Raw genomic sequence first — 20,975 nt, forward strand, 5'->3', positions numbered from 1 at the left:
TACATGTCTAAATACTCAAAAACTCCAGCATGTTTTTTCCATGATTCTCAACATGTCTGAGAAGTAGGGAAAACAATAAAAAAAGCATAAATATACCACACACCATTTATATTTTTGCTTTTAAAAGACTGTCCAATACAAACATATGAACACAAAGTTGGGGGGGCGTCTGTTCTAAGAGCAGTCAGGCATACTATTTTAATCTATGACCAGTACATATTTATAAGTTTTATTCTGCTTTGTTCTCTCATTAGATTAAATCCATTATGATACAGATTAAAAGTGTCTTTTATAGAAAGGCTTTCTGAAGAAGTTATATTAAATAAAAAAAAGTCACTGTGCTTGAAAGCCAACAGTTATTTATTAGACTTAAATATCTAAAAGGAGTTTTAATCATTCAAAACTAGGAGCTGGTTTAGAAAACATCAAAAGGATGGAAGAAAGACACTGTAATTTCTGTTTGATGTATTCTGGTAATTTTTCATTTTCTCCATACCTAAATGAAGCAAAGAAAAAAAGACAAAAACATAACTTAATTACTTGGTTTGTATGAAAGTACCAAAAGGAGTATTATATTTTTCAGTAATTCTTCAAATGGAAGAGGCACCTTAGAAAAACTATACAACCTTATTTAAGTAGATACCTAAATCAAGTTAAGCATATCCAATTTGCTTCCTTTTAAAATAGACCACTTTCCAAATGTATTTAAATAATTAAAAGAAAATCAGGTCAAAAAACTTGAACTGGCTATATATATGATTTCTGAAACAACTGAAAATTGGATTTTTTATTAAATTGAAGACCCTAAAACATACAACATACAAAACCTTATTAAATCATTTGTTTCAACATATAGAGAAAACAAAATTATAGCAAAGGGCTAAATGTGAACCCTTATTTTAAGAACTCACCTAGTTGTTTGACCATTTGGTGACGTATAACTGATGGAAGACACTCCTGCCTGCACAACCAGCTGGGAGCCATCATTGAACTGAACCCACACAGCTCCACTGGTTAACTAGAAAAATAATAAATGTAAAAGTACTATACAGTAGAAGATTTCAAGTTCTTAAACGGTACTCCTGTTTAACAGGTTTTTCACATAGTTGAAAAAAGCAACCCTCTCATGTAACTACAAATTTGGGGCTGTGATGGTATTAACACTGAGAATATTCATATCTTTTTATATTATTCCTTTAATATCTAGGGCATTATAACATTAAAATTATTTCAAATGAATCCTGTTTTCCATTCATTTCTACTAATACGTTGGAGTATTTGTGCATCCTCTCCTTCCCTCCAACTCCAACAGCATTTCTAAACAAGAAGAGATTTAAGAAATAGCAAAAGTAACATTTTCTTAAATTAGGATTTCCCTCTATTCTTTTTTTTTTATTAAAAATTTTAAAAAATATTTTTATTTATTTTTGAGAGAGAGAGAGAGACAGCATAAGCAGGGGAGGGTCAGAGAGAGAAGGAGTGACAGGATCTGAAGACAGGCTCCAGGCTGTGGGCTAGCCGTCAGCACAGAGCCTTACACGGGGCTTGAACCCACAAACTGTGATATCATGACCTGAGCCGAAGTCTGACTCTTAACCGACTGAGCCACCCAGGTGCCCCATCTATTCTCTGTCCTTGAGTCACAGAATTTCTCTTCTGCCTGAGAATGTTACAGCTTAGCTGTGCAACTTGTTCCTTTAGTCACTGGTATTTGATATAATCACTAATACACAATGTGCCACTCCAGACAGCAGAGAGGAGACACGGACCCTGGAATCAAACAGACCTTGACTGATATCCAGATTCTGCCAACTAACGAGTAGGACTATGCAACCAGTTAACAATGATAAGCCATAATTTTACTCTCTATAAAAGGAGATAATACCAACTTTACTAAGTTTTATTTTGGGGAATAACAAGACAATATATATGAAAAACATGGCACTGCATAGCAGGTACTCCACAAATGCCGAGTTCCCTTCATTTATTTCCTACCCTCAGAAAGCTCTAGGTGGCATTTTAACTTCACTGGCAAGTAAAAATTGTATGCACTATGCTCAAGTCTCCAACCTTAAGCTTTCAGATAATATACACATATAGGCTTGCACCTACATATAATTCTCTAAGTTTGAAACTCAGTGTGGACTTAATTTTTAAATGCAAAAATCCTTTTCTGCCAAATGAAAGTTACTATAGTGATAGACTACAGTTTCTAAAACTTAAATGTCATGAACATCATTCTCAATTTCTGACAATTAGCCATTATCATGAGACCTCTATTCTGCCTTTTTTTTTAATTGAAGCATAGTTAACATACAATGTTATATTAAGCTTCAGATATACAACATAGCGATTCAACAATTGTATATGGTATTCGATGTTCACCATCTATCATCATACACCATTACAATAATAATTGTAGTATTATTATTGTAATGACTATATTTCCCTATATTATATTTTTCATTTCTGTGACTTACTTGTTTTACAAATAAGTTTGTAACTCTTAATCCCTTCACCTAGTTTGCCAATCCTCTTCTGCTCTGGCAACTATAGTTTGTTCTTGTATTTATAAAGTTGTTTCTGGATTTTTTGTTTTGTTTTTTAGCTTCCACATGTATGTAAAATCATGTGGTATTTGTTTTTCCCTGACTTGTTTCACTTAGCATAATACCCTCTAGGCCCATTCATGCTGTCACAAATGGCAAGATTTTATTCTTTTTATGGTTTAATAGTATCCCATTGTATACATACATATACGTCATCTTTATCCACCTATCAATGGATACTAAGTTTAAAACACTTGCTTTTAGGGGCGCCTGGGTGGCTTAGTCAGTTGAGCATCCGACTTCAGCTCAGGTCATGATCTCACGGTTGTGGTTCAAGCCCCGTGTCAGGCTCTATGCTGACAGCTAGCTCAGAGCCTGGAGGCTGCTTCAGATTCTGTATCTCCCTCTCTCTCTGCCCCTCCCCAGCTCGTGCTGTCTCGCTCTCTCAAAAACTAAAAAAACTAAAAAAAAAAAAAAAAAAAAAAAAAAAAAAAAAAATTAAAAATTAAAAAAATTAAAACATTTGCTTTTAAAACTTTAAAAATAAAAACAAATCACCTTTACCTTAACAATCTGTTATCAACAATTTTCCCAACTGTATACAAATATAAAATGTCAAAACGTTTAATATAATCAAGGTAAAAAAAATAATGTAGAATCTTACTTGCAAAAAGAAATTTACAAGTAATAGTTTATATTTTTTGGTAATTGCCTAATCACTACGAAAACTAAAGAAATTGAGAGAACATTCACTTTTCTAAAAACTTCTCACCTGTGTAGCCCAACCAACATTTTTCACAAAAACAGATTTCAAAAGTTGTGCTGATTTAGGAAGACAATCTTTTAGACAACTAGAAGAGATGTTTGTTCCAGAAGCTGCAGCTGAAAGGCCATGTCCTTCATCTGTAACCATCTATAAACAGTAAAAGACAGGAAGGTATTATTCCCCAGCAATTTATAAGCCAAGTTCAGCAAAAGTGGAAAATGACTGGATTTTCATTAGCTTAAAATAATTTTTAATAACAAAGTTAAAAATCTGAAATATAACCACATAAACAATAAATTTCAGATTTAAAGTATTAGTAAAAATATATAAATATATAACCGTATTAGGGAAAATTAGAAAAATACAGAAGAAAAATCACATAGTTGCAGTTTTCATGTGGGTAACTTGTCTTTTCCCCCCCAAGGTATAATTTTTGATAACTGCATTTATATCTATTTCTTTAATTCTGCATTTTTCCAATATTGCTATATAGACTTCATTGACATGATAGTTCACTGAATAAAAATTTAATACGTTTATGTAACCATGAGATTATCATAGACATTCACGCAGTAATGATATTTTAATAGTAAAAATAAAATGATACATATATTAATATATTTAGCTTTTTCCTAGTGGGGTCAGGTTAGGCCTCACTGATGTAACATTTAAACTGAGACCTACAGGGGGCGCCCTGGGTGGCTCAGTTGGCTCAGGTCATCTCTGAGTTTGTGAATTTGAGCTCCATATATGGCTCTGTGCTGATAGCTCAGAACATGGAGCCTGCTTCAGATTGTTTCTCTCTCACTCTCTCTCTCTGCCCCTCTCCCATTCATTCTGTCTCTCTCTCTCTCTCTCCAAAAATAAACAAACATTAAAAAAAAAAACAATCTAAACTGAGATCTGAAGGATGAGAAAGAATTAGCCATTAAGAGGTTAGGAGAAAAGTTCCTAATCAAGTGAATAGCATACTAAAAAGCCCTGAAAGTTTGACTTTCTTGAAGAACTAAAAGAAGGCTCTTGAGCTTCAAGAATACAGAGTGGAAAGTAGGCAGGTGATAGTAAGGCCATTATAAGGAATTTAAATTTTATATGAAGGGCACTGAAAAGTTTAAAGTATAAAAGTGACATATATTTACTTACACAAGGATTAAATATTGGTGCCTGTTTTGCAGAAGCAGCACTGTTTAAGACCATTTTATTCAAAGATGCTTTCTCCCTCATCAAGCAGTTTGGATCCACAGGAGGAGGAGGAGGAGGTGATAAGGTCTTAGGCGAACTAGTAATACCAGGTTTTCTGAAGGGAAAGAAATGTCCAAATATATTCCCTTAAAGCTTTCAAACTACAGAAAACTAAAAAGTGTTCATAATAAACACCAAACTGTTTTTTTATTTTTACATTTCCTACACATTTTAGCCACATTTAAAAATTTCTCAAATATTTACCTTCCTACGATTATCGGGAAAAAGGGAGTACTTCCACTTTTCTTTTCCTCTTCTGAAATTACTGATTCCAGGGCTAAGCAAATACGATGGCCCTATTTCAATCAAAAAATCGTCATTTTTGTCATTACTTCACCTCATTTGGAATCACTATTAATTGGTATGAAAAACATATCCCAAGTATGTACATACCTCATTAGCATGGTCCATATACATTTTTATTTCCCCTTTCAAGCTATTAATTTCACTTTCATCTTTTAATGTATAAGATTTCCCGGTCTTTTCAATCACATGAATTAAATTTTCAGTTTTGTGTATCTTTGCTCCTTAAAGAATAAAAAGAAAACCATTCTTTTATCATTCCTTTAAATATTATTTTATATTCATTATCATTATACATATTCATTCATTATTCATATATTCATTATTATCATACCAGTAAATAAAGCCTCCTAGATCAAGGTATCATTTATATTTGCTCACTTATCAGAAATAAAGTGAGGCTCTCAAAAAATTCAATAAATACAGGTCATCCATTTTTCTATTCTGCATATATCTGACTTACATCTGATACTTTTATGACATTTTAAAATATCACTAATCTCAAACAAAGGGGGAGGAGCCAAGATGGCGAAGAGGAAGGGAGCTCTGTAAACATCTTCTGCCCCATCTATCGAACTGAGAAGGACATTACTCTCATCTGCAAGAGCAGAAGGAGAAAATACAGACTCCAGAAAGTAGACAACCTCAAAGATGTCTGAGTGAGTGCGAACTGGGGAGACTGGAAAATGGGCCAGCCCAAAAAGGACAGGGGAGGTGGAAGCCCCAGCCCAACACAGGGCAAGCACGCAGAGCCCCTGAGAGACAAAGGGAAGAGAAAGAGAAACTGAACACAGTCATAGTACTGTCTCTAGAGAAGAGATAAAGAACATTTAACCCCGCACATAGAGAAAAACTCTCATCCATATATAACTGCTGGGCAGCCAAAATCCCGAACCTGGGTGGCACAAGGGAAAAAAGAGCCCCCACCCCTGTGTGATCTCACAGGGAGTTAGTGGCAGTGGCGGGGGCAGCGCATTGTTTGGCCTTGGCTGCAGGAGCAGGAGTGCACACCTCATTTCCACAGCGCATCTCACCTCCAGCACTGGCTGCGCGAATCCCGAATCCTGGGTGCCAACAGGGAAAAAATAGCCCCCACCCGTACACAATCCCGGTAGGGAGCTGGCAGCGGTGGATGCAGGGGCGTGCACTGCAGCTGCAGAGTGCACACCTCATTTCCAGCAGCGCCCTGCGCCTCAGGCAACAGTAACGCAAATCTCAACCGGCACCAAGAGAAACTGCTCCCTCCCCATACTCTATCCCAGCTGGCAGTTGGAGGAGGCATCCATGGGGTCGCACACTTCACCTCCTGCAGCGCACCTCCCCCCTGGCAGCGGCAGCGCAAATCCTTGCTGGCACAAAGAGAAACTGCTTCCTCCCACTATGAGATCCTGGCTAAGAGGCTAGCCATCAAAGCGAGTACATCTCAGCTGTGGTTGCATAGTGTATGGACTAGGATTTTGAAGTGAGGCGGGCCTGGAAAATACAGCTGGGCTCAGCTGCGGCACAAGGAGATCTGACTCATAAGAGTGGCCTGCAGCGCTTAGTTCCAGTGGAGCTTGGGGTGCTGCCATTCATCTCTCTGCAACCAACAAGGGGTGGCCTCCAACAGCAGCCCCTTAGACCTACATACACCAAACCACGCCTATCTGCGAGGGGGAGCTGCTTTTTTTGGTACTTATTGTTTCTTATTATTAAACTTTTATTTTTTAAATTTTTAAAAAAATTTTTACTCTTTATTTTCCTTTTTCCTTTCTTTTTTATTCTCTTGCCATCCAGATATATTCTCCCTTATCGCGTCCTTATCTCTCCCCTCAACTGGTTATACACTTTTAGACTGTCCATTGTCTTTTGTTGTCTCTGCCCCCCCTTATTTTTTTCTTCTTTTCTCTCCCTTTTCTTTTCTTCCTTCCCCCCTTTTAATTTATTTGTCTGATTTGTCTGTGCGTTTGCATGCTTCTGTTCCCTGTGTGTTTGTCTGATTTCCTTTTCAGGGCTACCCCAAGAAATAAGCCAAAGTATGCATAATGGAGAGTCCCAAATATTGCTGAGTAGGGAAATAAAACAATCAAATGCACAACAAGAGAAACTGAGAGACACCATTAAAAGAACATTTCCTGAAACAACAGGCCCTGGACAGTCAATAAGCCTCCTTTAACAGAGTAATACTAACAGCTGCACAGTGCAAAACGAGCTTTTTAAAACTGACAAGAGACTGAAAACTAGCCAAAATAACAAAACGAAAGAACTCTCCCCTGAAGAAACTCCAGAAGAAGTCACAGCCACGAAACTGCTCAAAACAGATCTAAACAACATAACTGAACAAGAATTTAAAACACTTGTCATAAAACTAATTGCTTGAGAAAAGCATCATAGAAGCTACTGAGACAATGACTAGGGACTTTCAAAACAGGTGTAATGAGTTTAAAAAGGCTATAAATGAGGTGAATAATAAAATCTACAAGGAACTCACCAAACTCCACACCCGAAAAACACATAACCCAGTGAAGAAATGAGCAGAAGACATAAACAGACACTTTTCCAAAGAGGACATCCAGATGGCCTACAGGCACATGAAACGATGCTCAACATCACTCATCATCAGGGAAACACAAATCAAAACCACACTGAGATACCACCTAAAATGAACAAATCAAGAGACTACAGATGCTGGCAAGGGTGTGGAGAGATGGGCGCCCTCCTACACTGTTGGTGGAAATGTAAACTGGCACAGATGCTCTGGAAAACAGTGTGGAGGTTCCTCAAAAAACTATCAACAGAATTCCCCTAAGACCCAGCAATAGCACTGCTAGGGATTTACCCAAGGGATCCAGAAATGCTGACGCATAGGGGCACATGTACCCCAATGTTCACAGCAGCACTGTCAACAATAGCCAAATCATGGAAAGAGCCTAAATGTCCATCACCTGATGAATGGATCAAGAAGATGTGGTAAATATATACAATGGAATATTACACGGCAATGAGAAAGAATGAAATCTGGCCATTTGTAGGAAAGTGGATGGACCTCAAGGGTGTCATGCTAAGCGAAATAAGTCAGGCAGAGAAGGACAGAAACCATATGTTTGCACTCATAGGTCTAACAGGAGAGCAGAAGAAACCTAATGAAGGACCAGGGAGAGGGGAAGAGGGAAAGAGAGTTGGAGAGAGAGAGGGACACAAAACTTGAGAGACTGTTGAATACTAAAAACGAACCAAGAGTTGAAGGGGGAGGGGGAAAAGAGGTGGTGGTGTTGGAGGAGGGCACTTGTGGGGAAGAACACTGGGTGTTATATGGAACCAATTTGACAATAAACTATTTAAAAAATTAAAAAACTCACTAATCTCATACAAAAACAGAATTGAAAGACAGTTATAATTATATGTGCACTGTGTGAGTATATGTGCTAGGTGTCTCTTGAGAGAGCTTTACAATGATTAAAATGTAAATTATCCTTACAGAATAGATTTAGAAAATAATATTCTCTGGTTCAACTGTATCCTTTTGCCACATTTATAATTCTCATAATTTGGCTGTGTCCATTTGAGTTTCTACTAAGCAACAGGAACAACCTGAATGTTCTTAAATTTGAGCTAAATAGGGAAAAGAGAACTAATGTACATATTAGAGAATAAATTGTTCATATTAAAGTACACATATAAATTTTGGTTAACATAAATAAATACATTCTGCTATGTAATTCATTTGTATGATAAATACAATATATATATCTTACAAATGTGTGGTGCTGAATTAAAAAAAAAATCCCATAAATACTAATTATAAACTAAAGGGAAAAAAATTACCATTTCTAAAAGGTGCTTACCATCATAAAACCAGACCTCAAAATCAGCACCAGGGGAATTCTCCATCAAAATGCATTTAGCATATTTTGTAAAATAAGTGATTTTGGGTGACTTAGATCTTACAAGGTGTACAAATCTGGAAGCATACTGATATTTTCGCCAGTACTTTTCTAGGGGGAGAAAAGAAAAACAAATGATCTAATATTAGGAAATAAAGTGTTGACTTAACACAAATTTCATTAAAAGTTTAATATCTGATTTCTACTCTTCTTCAAAAATTTAAGTTGCTACGTTAGTAACCTCATTACCAAAATAAGATATTTTAGTGATGCATGTCTATTATTTTAATGAAAACTAAAGACAGTATAATTCTTCAGAAGTATATAACAAAATCTGATGACTAGTATCATTACTTAAAGTCTTTCTTTGAATCACTGACTCCTTAATATAAGTAAAGATTCCAGGAAAGTATTAATAAATGAAAGGAATAAATTTCTACTTGAGTTCTTTTTCTGTTAGTAAAGCATCAAGTTTTGTGGTCCCAAAATCAAAAGTAAGTATTTGCAATTCCCTGTAACTATAGTCACTTACAGTATTTAAATAGTCTTGTCTACCTGTTTTGATTTTTAATAGGGTTAGGTTAGATATTTTCTTGTTCGTTTCTAAAGTTACTTCAGTGAAGTCTTACTAATCAATATTTAATTCCCCCATCCAGAATATCCAGAAACTGGACAAATAACCAAAGTTGGTTAACCATAATTATAAATGATCATTTATGTAGCATAGTTATAGTTTCAGAAATCAAAAATTAGATACTTCAAGTTGGATTTTAAACATGATTCTAGACAAATTAGTAACTAGACAAGTGTACAAATTATATATGTGTGCTATATGACTAATACTCCATAGTTAGTTTTTACTTAAATATGTGATAATACAGAATGAGAATAAACATTGGATTAATAAGGCACACCACATCTCACCACATATAAGGTATGAGAACGTGAGCTACAGCCTGGCTGAAGCAAGACATTTACAATCGATGATATTCACATATACAGAGTTTATGTAAACATAAATTATCTAAGTTTCTCCCCTGGTAAATTTACATACCTGGTAAATTGTCAAAGCTGTACCTACTGATGTTGTCAGTAGGGGAGGGTGGTCTATCAGCAAGAGGAAAACCTCTTCCATCATTTGGATAATAAATAGTGATCTGCCAAAAAAATTGTTTAAGAATTCTAAGCATATGCCATCAAATTAAAGTGCTATATTTTGTTAATAAAATTTGAAAAACACTCACATGTAAAATTAAAATATTATTTTATTGAAAATGTAAATATTCTCAAGAAGTCATTATTTTGCTTTTCAAACTTAAGCTTCAAGTTAAAATTTTGCTACAAGTTATAATTATTTTTGAAACCACAATAATTAAATACATCTAGTATGCTATTTTAGTTTTTGAATTTAAGAGGTAACTATCAAATTAAGAAAACCAATTTTTAAAAAGATATTTTTAGGGGCGCCTGGGTGGCTCAGCCAATTAAGCGTCTGGCTTCCCGCTTTGGCTCAGGCCATGATCTCACAGTTTGTGGGTTCGAGCCTGCGTCGGGCTCTGTGCTGACAGCTAGCTCAGAGCCTGGAGCCTGCTTCAGATTCTGTGTCTCCCTCTCTCTCTGACCCTCCCCTGCTCATGCTGTCTCTCTCTGTGTCTCAAAAATAAATAAAAAACATTAATAAGAATAGATACTTTTAAATTTTATTTATTTATTTTGTGTGATAGAGAGTGGGAAGGGGGCAGAGAGAGAAAGATAATCTAAAGCAGGCTCTGCACTATCACTGCAGAGTCTGACATGGGGCTCCATCTCACAAACTGTGACATCATGACCTGAGCCAAAATCAAGAGTTGGATTGTTTAACTGACTGAGCCACCCTGGTTCTCCAAGAAAACCCATTTTTAAAAACTTAACAATATCCTTGTAGCATGAATTGGAGTTCTAAATGCTAAATGATAATTTGAAATTGCAAGATAATAAAGTAAAGCCACATTACCATATTTCCGTCACTAGATATTTGAAGAACTTCTTTCACACAGTCTTGAGATGTATGTTCCTTTAGAAGCTCCACACAAACTTCCTCTGAATCAAGTATACTAACCTAAAAAAAAAACAGAAATAAACTAAAATTAATAATACTTGTTCACTGTAATAGCTCTGACATATATTAATACATAAAAGTACTTAACCATAGCAGAAACAAAAATTAAAGTCAAAATCAAGTGGCTGCTTCTCTGCAACAGTCTAAACCAGAGGTGTATTTGAGCACAACTGTGAAACATACGGAGCCAAGGTAAGAAGGCATAATTAAGTGGGAAATAATAACCAGTGAGCAGAATGAAAGCAGAAGGTAGGGGTGGAGAATAAAGACTGAAAAGACAATAGCAAGCCAAACAAAGGCAAGAGTGGGTGAAATAGAAAACAAGGTACAAACAGGAGAAAGATGGAACTAAAAAATAAAAATCGCTATTTCTAATTCATGCAATTTAAACTCTAAACTTGATTTTGTGCATATTCCTTTTCTTTAAGTAGTTCCAGATGTTAAAAAAAAATTATACTTTCTATGCTATTTATCTGGACTGAGACTGGAGTAAATACAGAAACAAAAGCAAAAGATACCATTAAATATTAATTTAGTAATTGGAGCTATGAATAAAATAATATTTAATACAGTATTTAGCCAGTGTTATGTTTAAATATTTCTCATTATCAGTAACTTAAAATTCAAAAGTTATCAGTATCAATTCACCATTCTTAAAGTAGCCAGAAGAAAACAAGAGCTATTTTTCCATAAACTCCCAGTCTCTTTTCTTAAAGGAGTTTATCATGTAAATATCAAAAGTACAGGGACTAAAGAAACATATTTGATACAAGAAACCATATACTCAAGAAAAATATCACATAGTAATTTAGAAGATGACAAACATACCACAGCCTTTTTCGTCTTCTGTCTAATTGGTTTTAACCTGTAGGCAGTCAAAGGAGATGTAATGCTTCGTAACGTACGTTTCTGAGAACCCAGTGGTGGCTCCATACCCCTAGTCTTGCTTTGTTCAGAAAGAGGATCTGAGCCAAAAATAGATTCTTGTTGAATTTTCTCAGGTTTACTTTGAAATGCAGTCATATATTTCATGGTATTCAGCTGTTTTGTAGAATGCACATCTTCAGAAGCATCAGGGCTCTTTTTGGCTCGGGTATCAGTCCAACCATTTCTTGATCTGTCCTGCAAATCTGGATGGCCCTGGAAATCTCTGTTTGGGCTAATGCTGTTGTGCTCAGCAGTTTCTCTTAAATGAGCTATAACATACACAGAGTGAAGCAATTTAGTGAGTAATTAAAAAACTAAGTCTACACAACGCAATGTCATGCTGGTATTATTCTAACAGCAATTTTTTCTGAGGTACAAAAGAAATCTAGTTCAAAAAATGCTCATAATATTTCTAACAAATAAGAGGTTTTATGATATGACATGATAAAAGAGTGACTTTATAAGAATATTTTATTTTTTATTTAAAAAAAATTTTTTTTAACGTTTTATTTATTTTTGATACCGAGAGAGACAGAGCATGAGAGGGGGAGGGGCAGAGAGAGAAGGAGACACAGAACCGGAAGCAGGCTCCAGGCTCTGAGCTAGCTGTCAGCACAGAGCCTGACGCGGGGCTTGAACCCACAAACGTGAGATCTGACCTGAGCCGAAGTCGGAGGCTTAACCGACTGAGCCACCCAGGCGCCCCAAAAAGAACATTTTAAACCAGGTTGCGAAGAAATACCTTTATACTCCTAAAACTAAGAAAGAAAAGATATTCATATAAAATTATTTATTCAACCAAGGCAAAATCTCGTCATGTAGGGTTGCTGAGTAATTGTAAAACAAGCAACTGCCAATGCTCCAGTAACTACAGATTTGAGAGGAATTCTGAGAATCATTCTATGTAATATGTAAATTTACTCTCTTTAAGCTGAGAACTGTCTATTCCATCTTTACTTACAAAATATGCAAGTAAAACCAAAAACAATATATGAAATAGCCTTAATAATATTTAGTATTGCAGGCATATTTGCATAACAGTCTTTAAAGTTCTTGTTGAAGTTTACCCATATCTGTTTTATGTAGTTTTAGAGTTCAGAAAGGAACATTATTTTTTCTTAAGCCCTTAAAATGATCAGACTACTCTGTAAGGCAATTTTTTAAATGCTAACCTCTAAATATTTGTATTGCAATTTTTTCCTTAAATCACTTTTTAGTGCCTTTCTTCCTGCTACTCCCATAGACAGAAAATATTTTGTACCAAATAATATACTTTAAAATTACTGTGGCACCAGATTATAAACAAGCTTATTTCTATTTTTCAGATATATCCATATCACCAAATAAAAGTACCTATAAACAAAACAGAAGGTTAAGTGCAAGATTAAGTACATGGCAATTTTATACTTTAAAAACATAAACTTGAATTGTCATCATCAACAAATACACATAAAAAATTCCCTTCTGGACTCTTGAATATATATTTTTTAAAAAGAAAAGGAAGAAAAGATACTTGAGGTGACATAACAACTCTGCTTAAATTAGTCATATTAAACACTCTTTGTCTGACTGAAGTAATATGATACTCAGTAGTAAAAAATGATCTCCTCCTCCCCATATGCTTTCTTTTTTATTCTTTTTTCCATCATTATTTTCTAACCCACCTTCTGTGAGTCTGTCATGTTCATCAATAAGAACTGTTGAACCTTCAAACTTTATACCTAAATAATGACTTAGATGACAGCTGTTTAAAAATGTTTAGGTTTTGGGGTGCCTGGCTGGCTCACTCAGTAGAGCATGTAACTCTTGATCTCAAGTTCATGAATTCAAGTCCCATGTTCGGCCTAAAGCTTACTAAAAAAAAAAAAAAAAGTTTAGGTTGTAGAGGCTGTGTACTTTTGTGTTATGTAAGGTCCCATCAGTAAACCATGATGTCCACATCAGCCTCTACTTAAAAATAAGGTCAACTATCTTTTGATTATTTTATAGGCACTAATAGGTGCTTCCTACAGATAGGCTGCAAGAACAGAGGGATAAAGAGTAAAGTCTCTGAGCCAGACTGCTTTGGATTGGAACCCAGGTTTGGAATCCTGGCTCCTCTGCTTATGGGAATGCAGCTTGGCAAATTAAGCTTTGTGCGACACAATTTCCTCATGTGTAAGATAGGTCTAATGATAGTATCTTCTATTTTGTGTGTGAGAATTTAATAAATTAATATTTGTTAAGCATTAAGGACAGTAGGTGATAGAGCAAATATTTAAAATGAGTAAAGTTATTATTACTGTTATTGTAATATAGTTTATGGAAAACATATTATTATTTTTTTAATGTATTATTTTCTTAAGAGAACCCAAACAGAAAACGCACCCTTTATTTGCAGATTCCCAAACCATTGTACCATTTCAGTCTGTGATGTCTGGTCTGGAAATGGAAAAGGAGTTTTTCCTGGACCAAGATGATTAGAGCTAAACAGAGAAAGAGAAAATCTCATAAATAAAATATGATCAGGTAGTAACTTTTTAAGATAAAAATATTTAAAAAGGTAGTTATCATTTGATGTGAATATCTGAAAGTTTTAAGGTAACTGTAGAAACCTATTTGCATAGCCAAATTATCTCTAAGAAGCTAAACTTCCAGACCAAAATGCCCATGATACTGTGTTTCCATATGTGCCCTCTTATAATTTAAGCATAAAAATCAAAGATCAGAAAACAGATAAAATAAACACTACAATCACTTAAAGATTAGCCTTCATGTGAGAAGCAGTCAAAAATATAATTATTCATCATTGGTTCAGCTTGTGTGAATGTGAGAGAGAAAGGGAAGGGAGAGAGCAGAGAGGGAGAGAAGAAAGAGAGAATAGTTAGGGTTCATATATGTTTAATATACTTTACACTACAGACCTGTTTCCTATAAAATAAAAAATGAAACAAAAAATTCTTAAGTATTAAAATACTACAAACACATTCATGAACACATACATTCATTTTGAAAGTCTCTTAAGTGCAATTTAAAATCATCATTCTGGGGGCATCTGGGTGGCTCAGTCGGTTAAGCATCCGACTTCGACTCAGGTCATGATCTTGCAGTTCGTCATTTCCAGCCCCGTGTTAGGCTCTATGCTGACAAGTCAAGAGGCTGGAGCCTGCTTCAAATTGTGTGTCTTCCTTTCTCTTTGCCCCCACCCCTACTCGTACTGTCTCTCTCTCTCAAAAATAAATGTTAAAAAAATTTTAAAAACTTCATTCTGATTCTCTAATAATAGAAATCATAGTTTAGAAGTACCCAGGAACATCTGATAATGTTAGAAAAAAACTAATACCCTTTAGTTAGATGCAGCTTCATATTTGTGCTAATATAACATTTATAGAAAAATAAAATGCTTTTGATAGAATTATTCTTACACTGCTTGATCATGATCAGGTCTTTCAAAAGATCCAGAACTATTCGATGTCTTTTCTTTAAAGAAGTGAAAAACGTTGACATTGCTGTTTGTAGGTGAGTATCTTTCTTCATCTACTCCTGATCTTTTGGATTTTGAAAGCATTTCAGCTGAGTGACATCGTTCCATTGTATGTGTTTTTCCTCGAGATTGACTATTAAAAGTGCTAGATCTATCAGAGGAATGGGCTCTGCGAAGGTATCGAGAGTGTGGCCTTTCTTCTGCATCCTGGATTACTCTTCCCCTTCCACTATTACTGGTTTCTTGTTCTTGATTTCCCCACTGAGTATAAAAACTGCTTCCATCTCCTGAAGAAGAAAAATCACTTGAATTTTTATTCTTTGGAAATACAGTCATTTTATTTGGGAGTGGCTGACTAATCAAAAGTCTTCTTCTGTCAAATAAACTACCACTTATACTGGTACTGGAAGAAGCTGTAATTGCAGTAGAAATTGTGGCATGCCCACTATCAATGGAGTCTTCTACAGTTCCTAAATCTTTACTTTTTGTCGAAGAATTTCGGGACATAAAAGGATGGTCTAATACTGAAGACAAACTTAAACGATCTGCTGGATTTCTACGAAGTAACTGGTCTATAAGGTCCTTGGCTTCTCTTGTCAAAAAAGTTGGCATTTCATAATCTGCCAATACTACTTTATTTAATGTGTTCTTGACTGTGTCAGTGTCAAAAGGTGGTCTCCCAATAAGCAACGTATAAAACATACAGCCCAAGGACCAAACATCTGATTCAAGTCCATGTGCACTTCGAGTTGCAATTTCTGGTGAAATGTAATTAGGAGTTCCACATAATGTATAGTGCTTTTCATGCGGCATTTTTAATTGAGTTGCCAGCCCAAAATCAGCAATCTTGATGTTCATGTTACGCGTCAGTAAGAGGTTAGAAAGTGTGAGGTCCCGGTGTAATATACCATGAGAATGGAGATACAACATTCCTCTGATGATCTGGTGCATGAAGTGTCGAGCTGTTAGAATGCAAATAATAAAATTTACAATTTAGAAAATCTGAAAGGTTCAGCATCTGGAATCTTAGAATTCAGTATTTAGAAACCCAAGTACATGTGCCACAGTATTACATTAGAACACCAGCTTGCAGCTTATTAGTTTGATAAACCAAAATAATGATAATTTAAGATTTTTAAATTCCTTTTAAAACGACTAGAAACCCCTGCTAATCTTTTTCCTTTCTAACTTATGCATTTTCCATATAGTTAAGGAAAGCTTAATATTATTAGCAATTGGGAGAGACTAGAGAAACTAGGGTACCCAGAAGGCCATAGCAATTAAGAGAAGATATTTATAATTGAATGAACAATTCTTAAATATATTCTAATTATAAAAAAAGCAATATATCTGATGTCCTCCCAAACTCTCATGAAAAAATAACCATTATTAATAGTGTATATATTGTTTTATATAAATCTACAGAAATACACTATAATAAATGTTATATGTAAAATGGTATAGAAATTTACAGTTTCATTACTTTTTTCCCTACCTCACAGTATTTCTTGAAATATTTCCATATCAGTACACATAAATCTTCATTTTATTTAATTGTTATTAATGAATAATTTTTGTTCCTTCAACAAAAAACATACCAATATACATTTTGGAAATGTTTGTTTTCTTGTGCTTGTGTATGGGGTGGTTCTCTATATTAAATTCAAGAAATAGAATCACTGGGTTGAAAGATAAAATTTAGCATTTTAAGGGGAGCCTAGGTGGCTCAGTTGGAGACTCTTGATTGACCTCAGGGTCATGAGCTCAAGCCCCACATTGGGCATGAAGCCTACTTAAAAAAAAGTAAAAAAAAAAAAAAAAGTATTTTAATATTTGCCAATTTGTCCTCCAAAAGGCTGTATTTCCTGCACATCCCTGTAACATTTGGTAGTCTCAATCCAATGATTTAAAAATAGTATTCCATTATTTTAGTTGGCATTCTTAGGTTTATAGATTTGATCATCTTTTCATATATTGGCCATTTGTACTTTCTGTGAAGTCAGCTTATATTCCCTGCCCAATTTTCTACTGGATTACTCTTTTTTGTTAGGCATTCCTTGTATTTTTTTAAGTTTATTTATTCATTTTGAGAGACTGTGAGAGCCAGGGCAGGGGAGGGGGCTGGGGAGAGAGAGAGAAATCCTAAGCAGTCTACATGTGGTCAATGTGCAGAGCACAATTCAGAGCTCAAACCCACACGCTGTGAGATCCTGAACTGAGCTGAAATCAAGAGCCAGATGCTCAACTGACTGTGCCACCTGGGCATCCCAGCATCCCTCATATTTTTAAATATTAATTTGCCAGTCATACATTTTACAAATATTTATTCGTATCTTTGTGTTTTAAATTTGACTTAACTTTTTATCAAACACGTTCTTAATTTTAATTAAATCAAACTGATAATTTTTTTCCTTTATACTTTTTATTGTTTCTGTCTTAAGAAGCCCTTACAGTATTTAAAAAATGCAATACTCACCATTAACATGTGTACAGATAATTTTTAACTCGTATTATTACCTTGAGTCAAAGAATATGAACATTTGCATACTCAATACATATGACCAAACTGTTTTCAAATGGGTTACACAGACTTAAATATACAAGAAGTGTAGGGGCACCTGGGTGGCTCAGTCAGCTAAGCATCTGACTTTGGCTCAGCTCATGACCTCACAGTTTGCAAGTTCAAGCCCTGCATTGGGCTCTGGGCTGACAGCTCAGAGCCTGAAACCTGCTTCGGATTGTGTCTCCCTTTCTCTCTGCCCTCCACTGCTCATGCTCTGACTCTCTGTCTCTCAAAAATAAATAAATGTTAAAAAAAAATTTAAACACACACACACACACCAAAAAGTGTAACAGCAACCACATTTTTTAGCTTACCTGAAATCTCAGTTACCAGGTTAAGATAACTAGAAAACAGTCATTTGTGTGATGACTTACGGACTGTATCTGTTACTAATCTGAACAGTAAAAAGTTACTAATAAGGAACTGGTGAAGTTGAAACTGACTATGCACTTGATAATAAGAAATTATTGGGTGTGATAATGACTCTATGGTTATTATTTTTTTAAGTTCTTATCTTTTAAAGATATATAATAAAATATTTATGCATACAAAGATGTCGATGTCTACAATTAGCTTCAAAGCACTATGAAAAACTGAGGGAATAACAAGTGTATAGATTAAATAAATAATCTGATCATGAATTGATCGTTTTGGAAGCTGAGTGGTAACTTCATGAGGGCTCATTATACTACTGTCTCAACTTATATATTTGACATTTTCTATAATAAATGATTTTAACAGTTATTTGTGTTTCACTTAGAAACTATTTTATAGGCATCAACGGTATTCTAAACAGCTTATCTCTAGATTTGCAAAGATACTAAATTGCTACCAATGATTTAATTTAAAATGTGGTTTTGGGGAAAGACAGATAATGAATTTCTTCTTTTACTTCTGTAATGCTTGAATTATTTACAGGAATTAGCAGCTTTTCTAATTCTCAGGGAGTGAAAAGTCTTCTTTTCTACCTGAAAGTAATAACTGAAAGTTATGTGTTACAAAATAGCACATTCTTCAAACACTAGTTTTTAAAGAGTAAAATTTATATATGCCAAAAAAAAGGGGGGGGGCACCTACCTTCGTTTTCTGAGAATGGTTTCATTCTGTTCTTTAGGTACCTGTTCATTTCTCCATTATGGCACATTTCTAGTACTAGATACACATAGTTGTTATCTTCAAAATAGTTATACAACTGAAACGTAAAAGGGAAAAATAAATGATAACATAAAAAACTCAAGGTTCTTAATTACTTCTATAAAATTTGTACCTTACCTCTAAGATAGAAGGATGTTTCAATTGGCAATGTATTTGCACCTCATTTTGGACTCTCTGTACCATTCCAGCTTTGTACATGGCTTTTTTATCTATCTAAAAATAACATGAGACATTTATATGTTGATAATAAACTTCTAAATGTGAACTTCTCAAAAGTTAACTTTGAAGAGAAAGTATACTTTAAGATATTGTTAAGTCCTTTTATCTACTTATGAGATCAATTTACTCTCGTCTGTTTTCCCCTTCTCCATGTACCTAAAAGAGAGCTCAGCAGAGTGACATTTAGTAAAAGTTTACCCTGTGCATTCTAATATCTTCTCCAAACTGAAAGACTTTAATAGCACAACTATCATATCTATAACAAAAACAACAAAAATCTAGCCAAACTTTATTCCCCCCATCCCATTCCTCTTTTTCTTCTAGACAAGCTTTAAAACAAAACTTCCCTTTCATTCCCTACTGTTTAAGATAAGTGATTCTTAATTTGCTTATGATATTCCTGTTAGACTGACCCACTAACAATCAAGAATAGTATTTTAGATTGTTACAGTGTAATATAGAACTATGTACAGGTAGTACACTCATTATAAACATACTTGTTCTTGGATGTGTATCAGTTACTCCAAGTTTGCATAATAAATACTAGGTCTACTGAACATTAATGAAAATACAACACTTATTTAAGTATAGTCAAGGATCTCCTAAGACATATCTATAAAGTCAATTGCTGGACTTGGCACTACGGTCTGTTGCCTAAGCAATGGTTTCTCTCTACCCATCAACCCAAGATCCAAAAAAAAAAAAAAAACAAAAACCTCACAGGTAAGGAGTAGAATTCTAGCACTTCAAGTCACCTCTCTAATTACTTGCAAAGTAGAGGTGAAAGGTTGATTAATATATTCTTACCATTTTGATTGCAACTTCCAAACCAGTGTGAATGGACACAGCTCTGTAAACACCAGCAAATGATCCTTTACCAAGCAGATTGCCAACTTTAAAATCCTTAAAAGTTAAAATTAAAGAACATGTGTGATGACTCACAGGAATAAAGAAGAGAGAGGAAAGAGACTGGAAAAAGAGGATAAAATGAATGAGAGAGTAATATGAATTTAAATGCAAGCAGGTATTACACCTCGATACAGCAGATGCCTGGGGTGGAAAGCATGTTGACGCCTTGCGGGGATCCCTAAAGTCCAAGCTTAGCTTCAAGAACTGCACCCTAATGAACTGCTTTCTCAACCTCAGTGCAGCTCCAGCACCTTGCTCCCACCTCCAGCCAAATCCTGGGAGCAGAGGGCACGGCTGGAATCCCGCCGCAGGGCCCGCCGAAGGTAACCGCCATCCCCCTGGAAAAGGGGGAGGCAGCTTTGCTCGGTTTAGCGCGGCAGCCCCGGCGGGATAGCGAACTTGAAGCCTCGGTGTTTGGAGACCGAAGGGCGGGGCCGTGGCGACTCACCTGTACCCCACCGCGCCAGCCGGAGGGGCGGGGCGCTCCGCCCCTAGACAGCCGGGCCTGGCGGTTAGGACTCTCCCAAAGCACCTCAGCGCCCACCCCGCATTCGTTAGATTCGTCTGGTCCCCCTTCTGCAGTAGTCTCGAGTCCGGGCACTTCAACTCCCCCACCGCCCGCCCCGCAGTGGATTGCCAAGTCCTTTTACCTCGATCTTCTCCCCGATGCAGGTCGCCATATTTCCAAGCTCAGGCCTGTGCTTCCCAGATTAGCTTCCTTCACGCAGTCCCTTCTAGGCAGCGCTCCAAGAAGCCAGCCGGTCTTGGCGCCCATCAGGCTTGGTTCTCTAGGCCGCCGCTCCTGGCGACGGCTGCACGGCCACCGAAAGGCCTCCCGGGCACCTTCCAAGACCTGGGCGGCGCTTCCGCGCTCCCATTTTGAAAAACTCCCGCCGGTTGCCGTCCTAGTGAAGCCAG

The 20,975-nt window shown here is 35.9% G+C and overlaps 1 protein-coding gene across 2 annotated transcripts; it reads right to left on the bottom strand.

The window, feature by feature from the left end:
• Positions 1-91: 91 nt before the first annotated feature.
• PLK4 (polo like kinase 4) lies at positions 92-20,942 on the bottom strand. Of its 2 annotated transcripts, none has more exons than XM_029915484.1 (16): positions 20,708-20,942; positions 19,956-20,051; positions 19,047-19,142; positions 18,852-18,966; positions 15,153-16,173; positions 14,116-14,213; positions 11,650-12,017; positions 10,717-10,821; positions 9,778-9,880; positions 8,685-8,834; positions 4,951-5,084; positions 4,762-4,853; positions 4,459-4,612; positions 3,322-3,462; positions 912-1,018; positions 92-496 (listed from the first exon to the last, which is right to left on the bottom strand). In XM_029915484.1, the coding sequence occupies exons 1-16, from the start codon at positions 20,735-20,737 to the stop codon at positions 394-396; spliced, it is 2,913 nt and encodes a 970-aa protein (XP_029771344.1). In that variant the 5' UTR covers positions 20,738-20,942; the 3' UTR covers positions 92-393. The 2 variants fall into 2 exon arrangements, with proteins under 2 accessions (XP_029771344.1, XP_029771406.1); XM_029915546.1 differs by lacking the exon at positions 20,708-20,942 and adding an exon at positions 20,506-20,687.
• Between the last annotated feature and the right edge of the window lie 33 nt (positions 20,943-20,975).

The sequence above is a fragment of the Suricata suricatta genome, chromosome 1 (assembly GCF_006229205.1).
Source record: "Suricata suricatta isolate VVHF042 chromosome 1, meerkat_22Aug2017_6uvM2_HiC, whole genome shotgun sequence".
NCBI lineage: Eukaryota > Metazoa > Chordata > Mammalia > Carnivora > Herpestidae > Suricata > Suricata suricatta.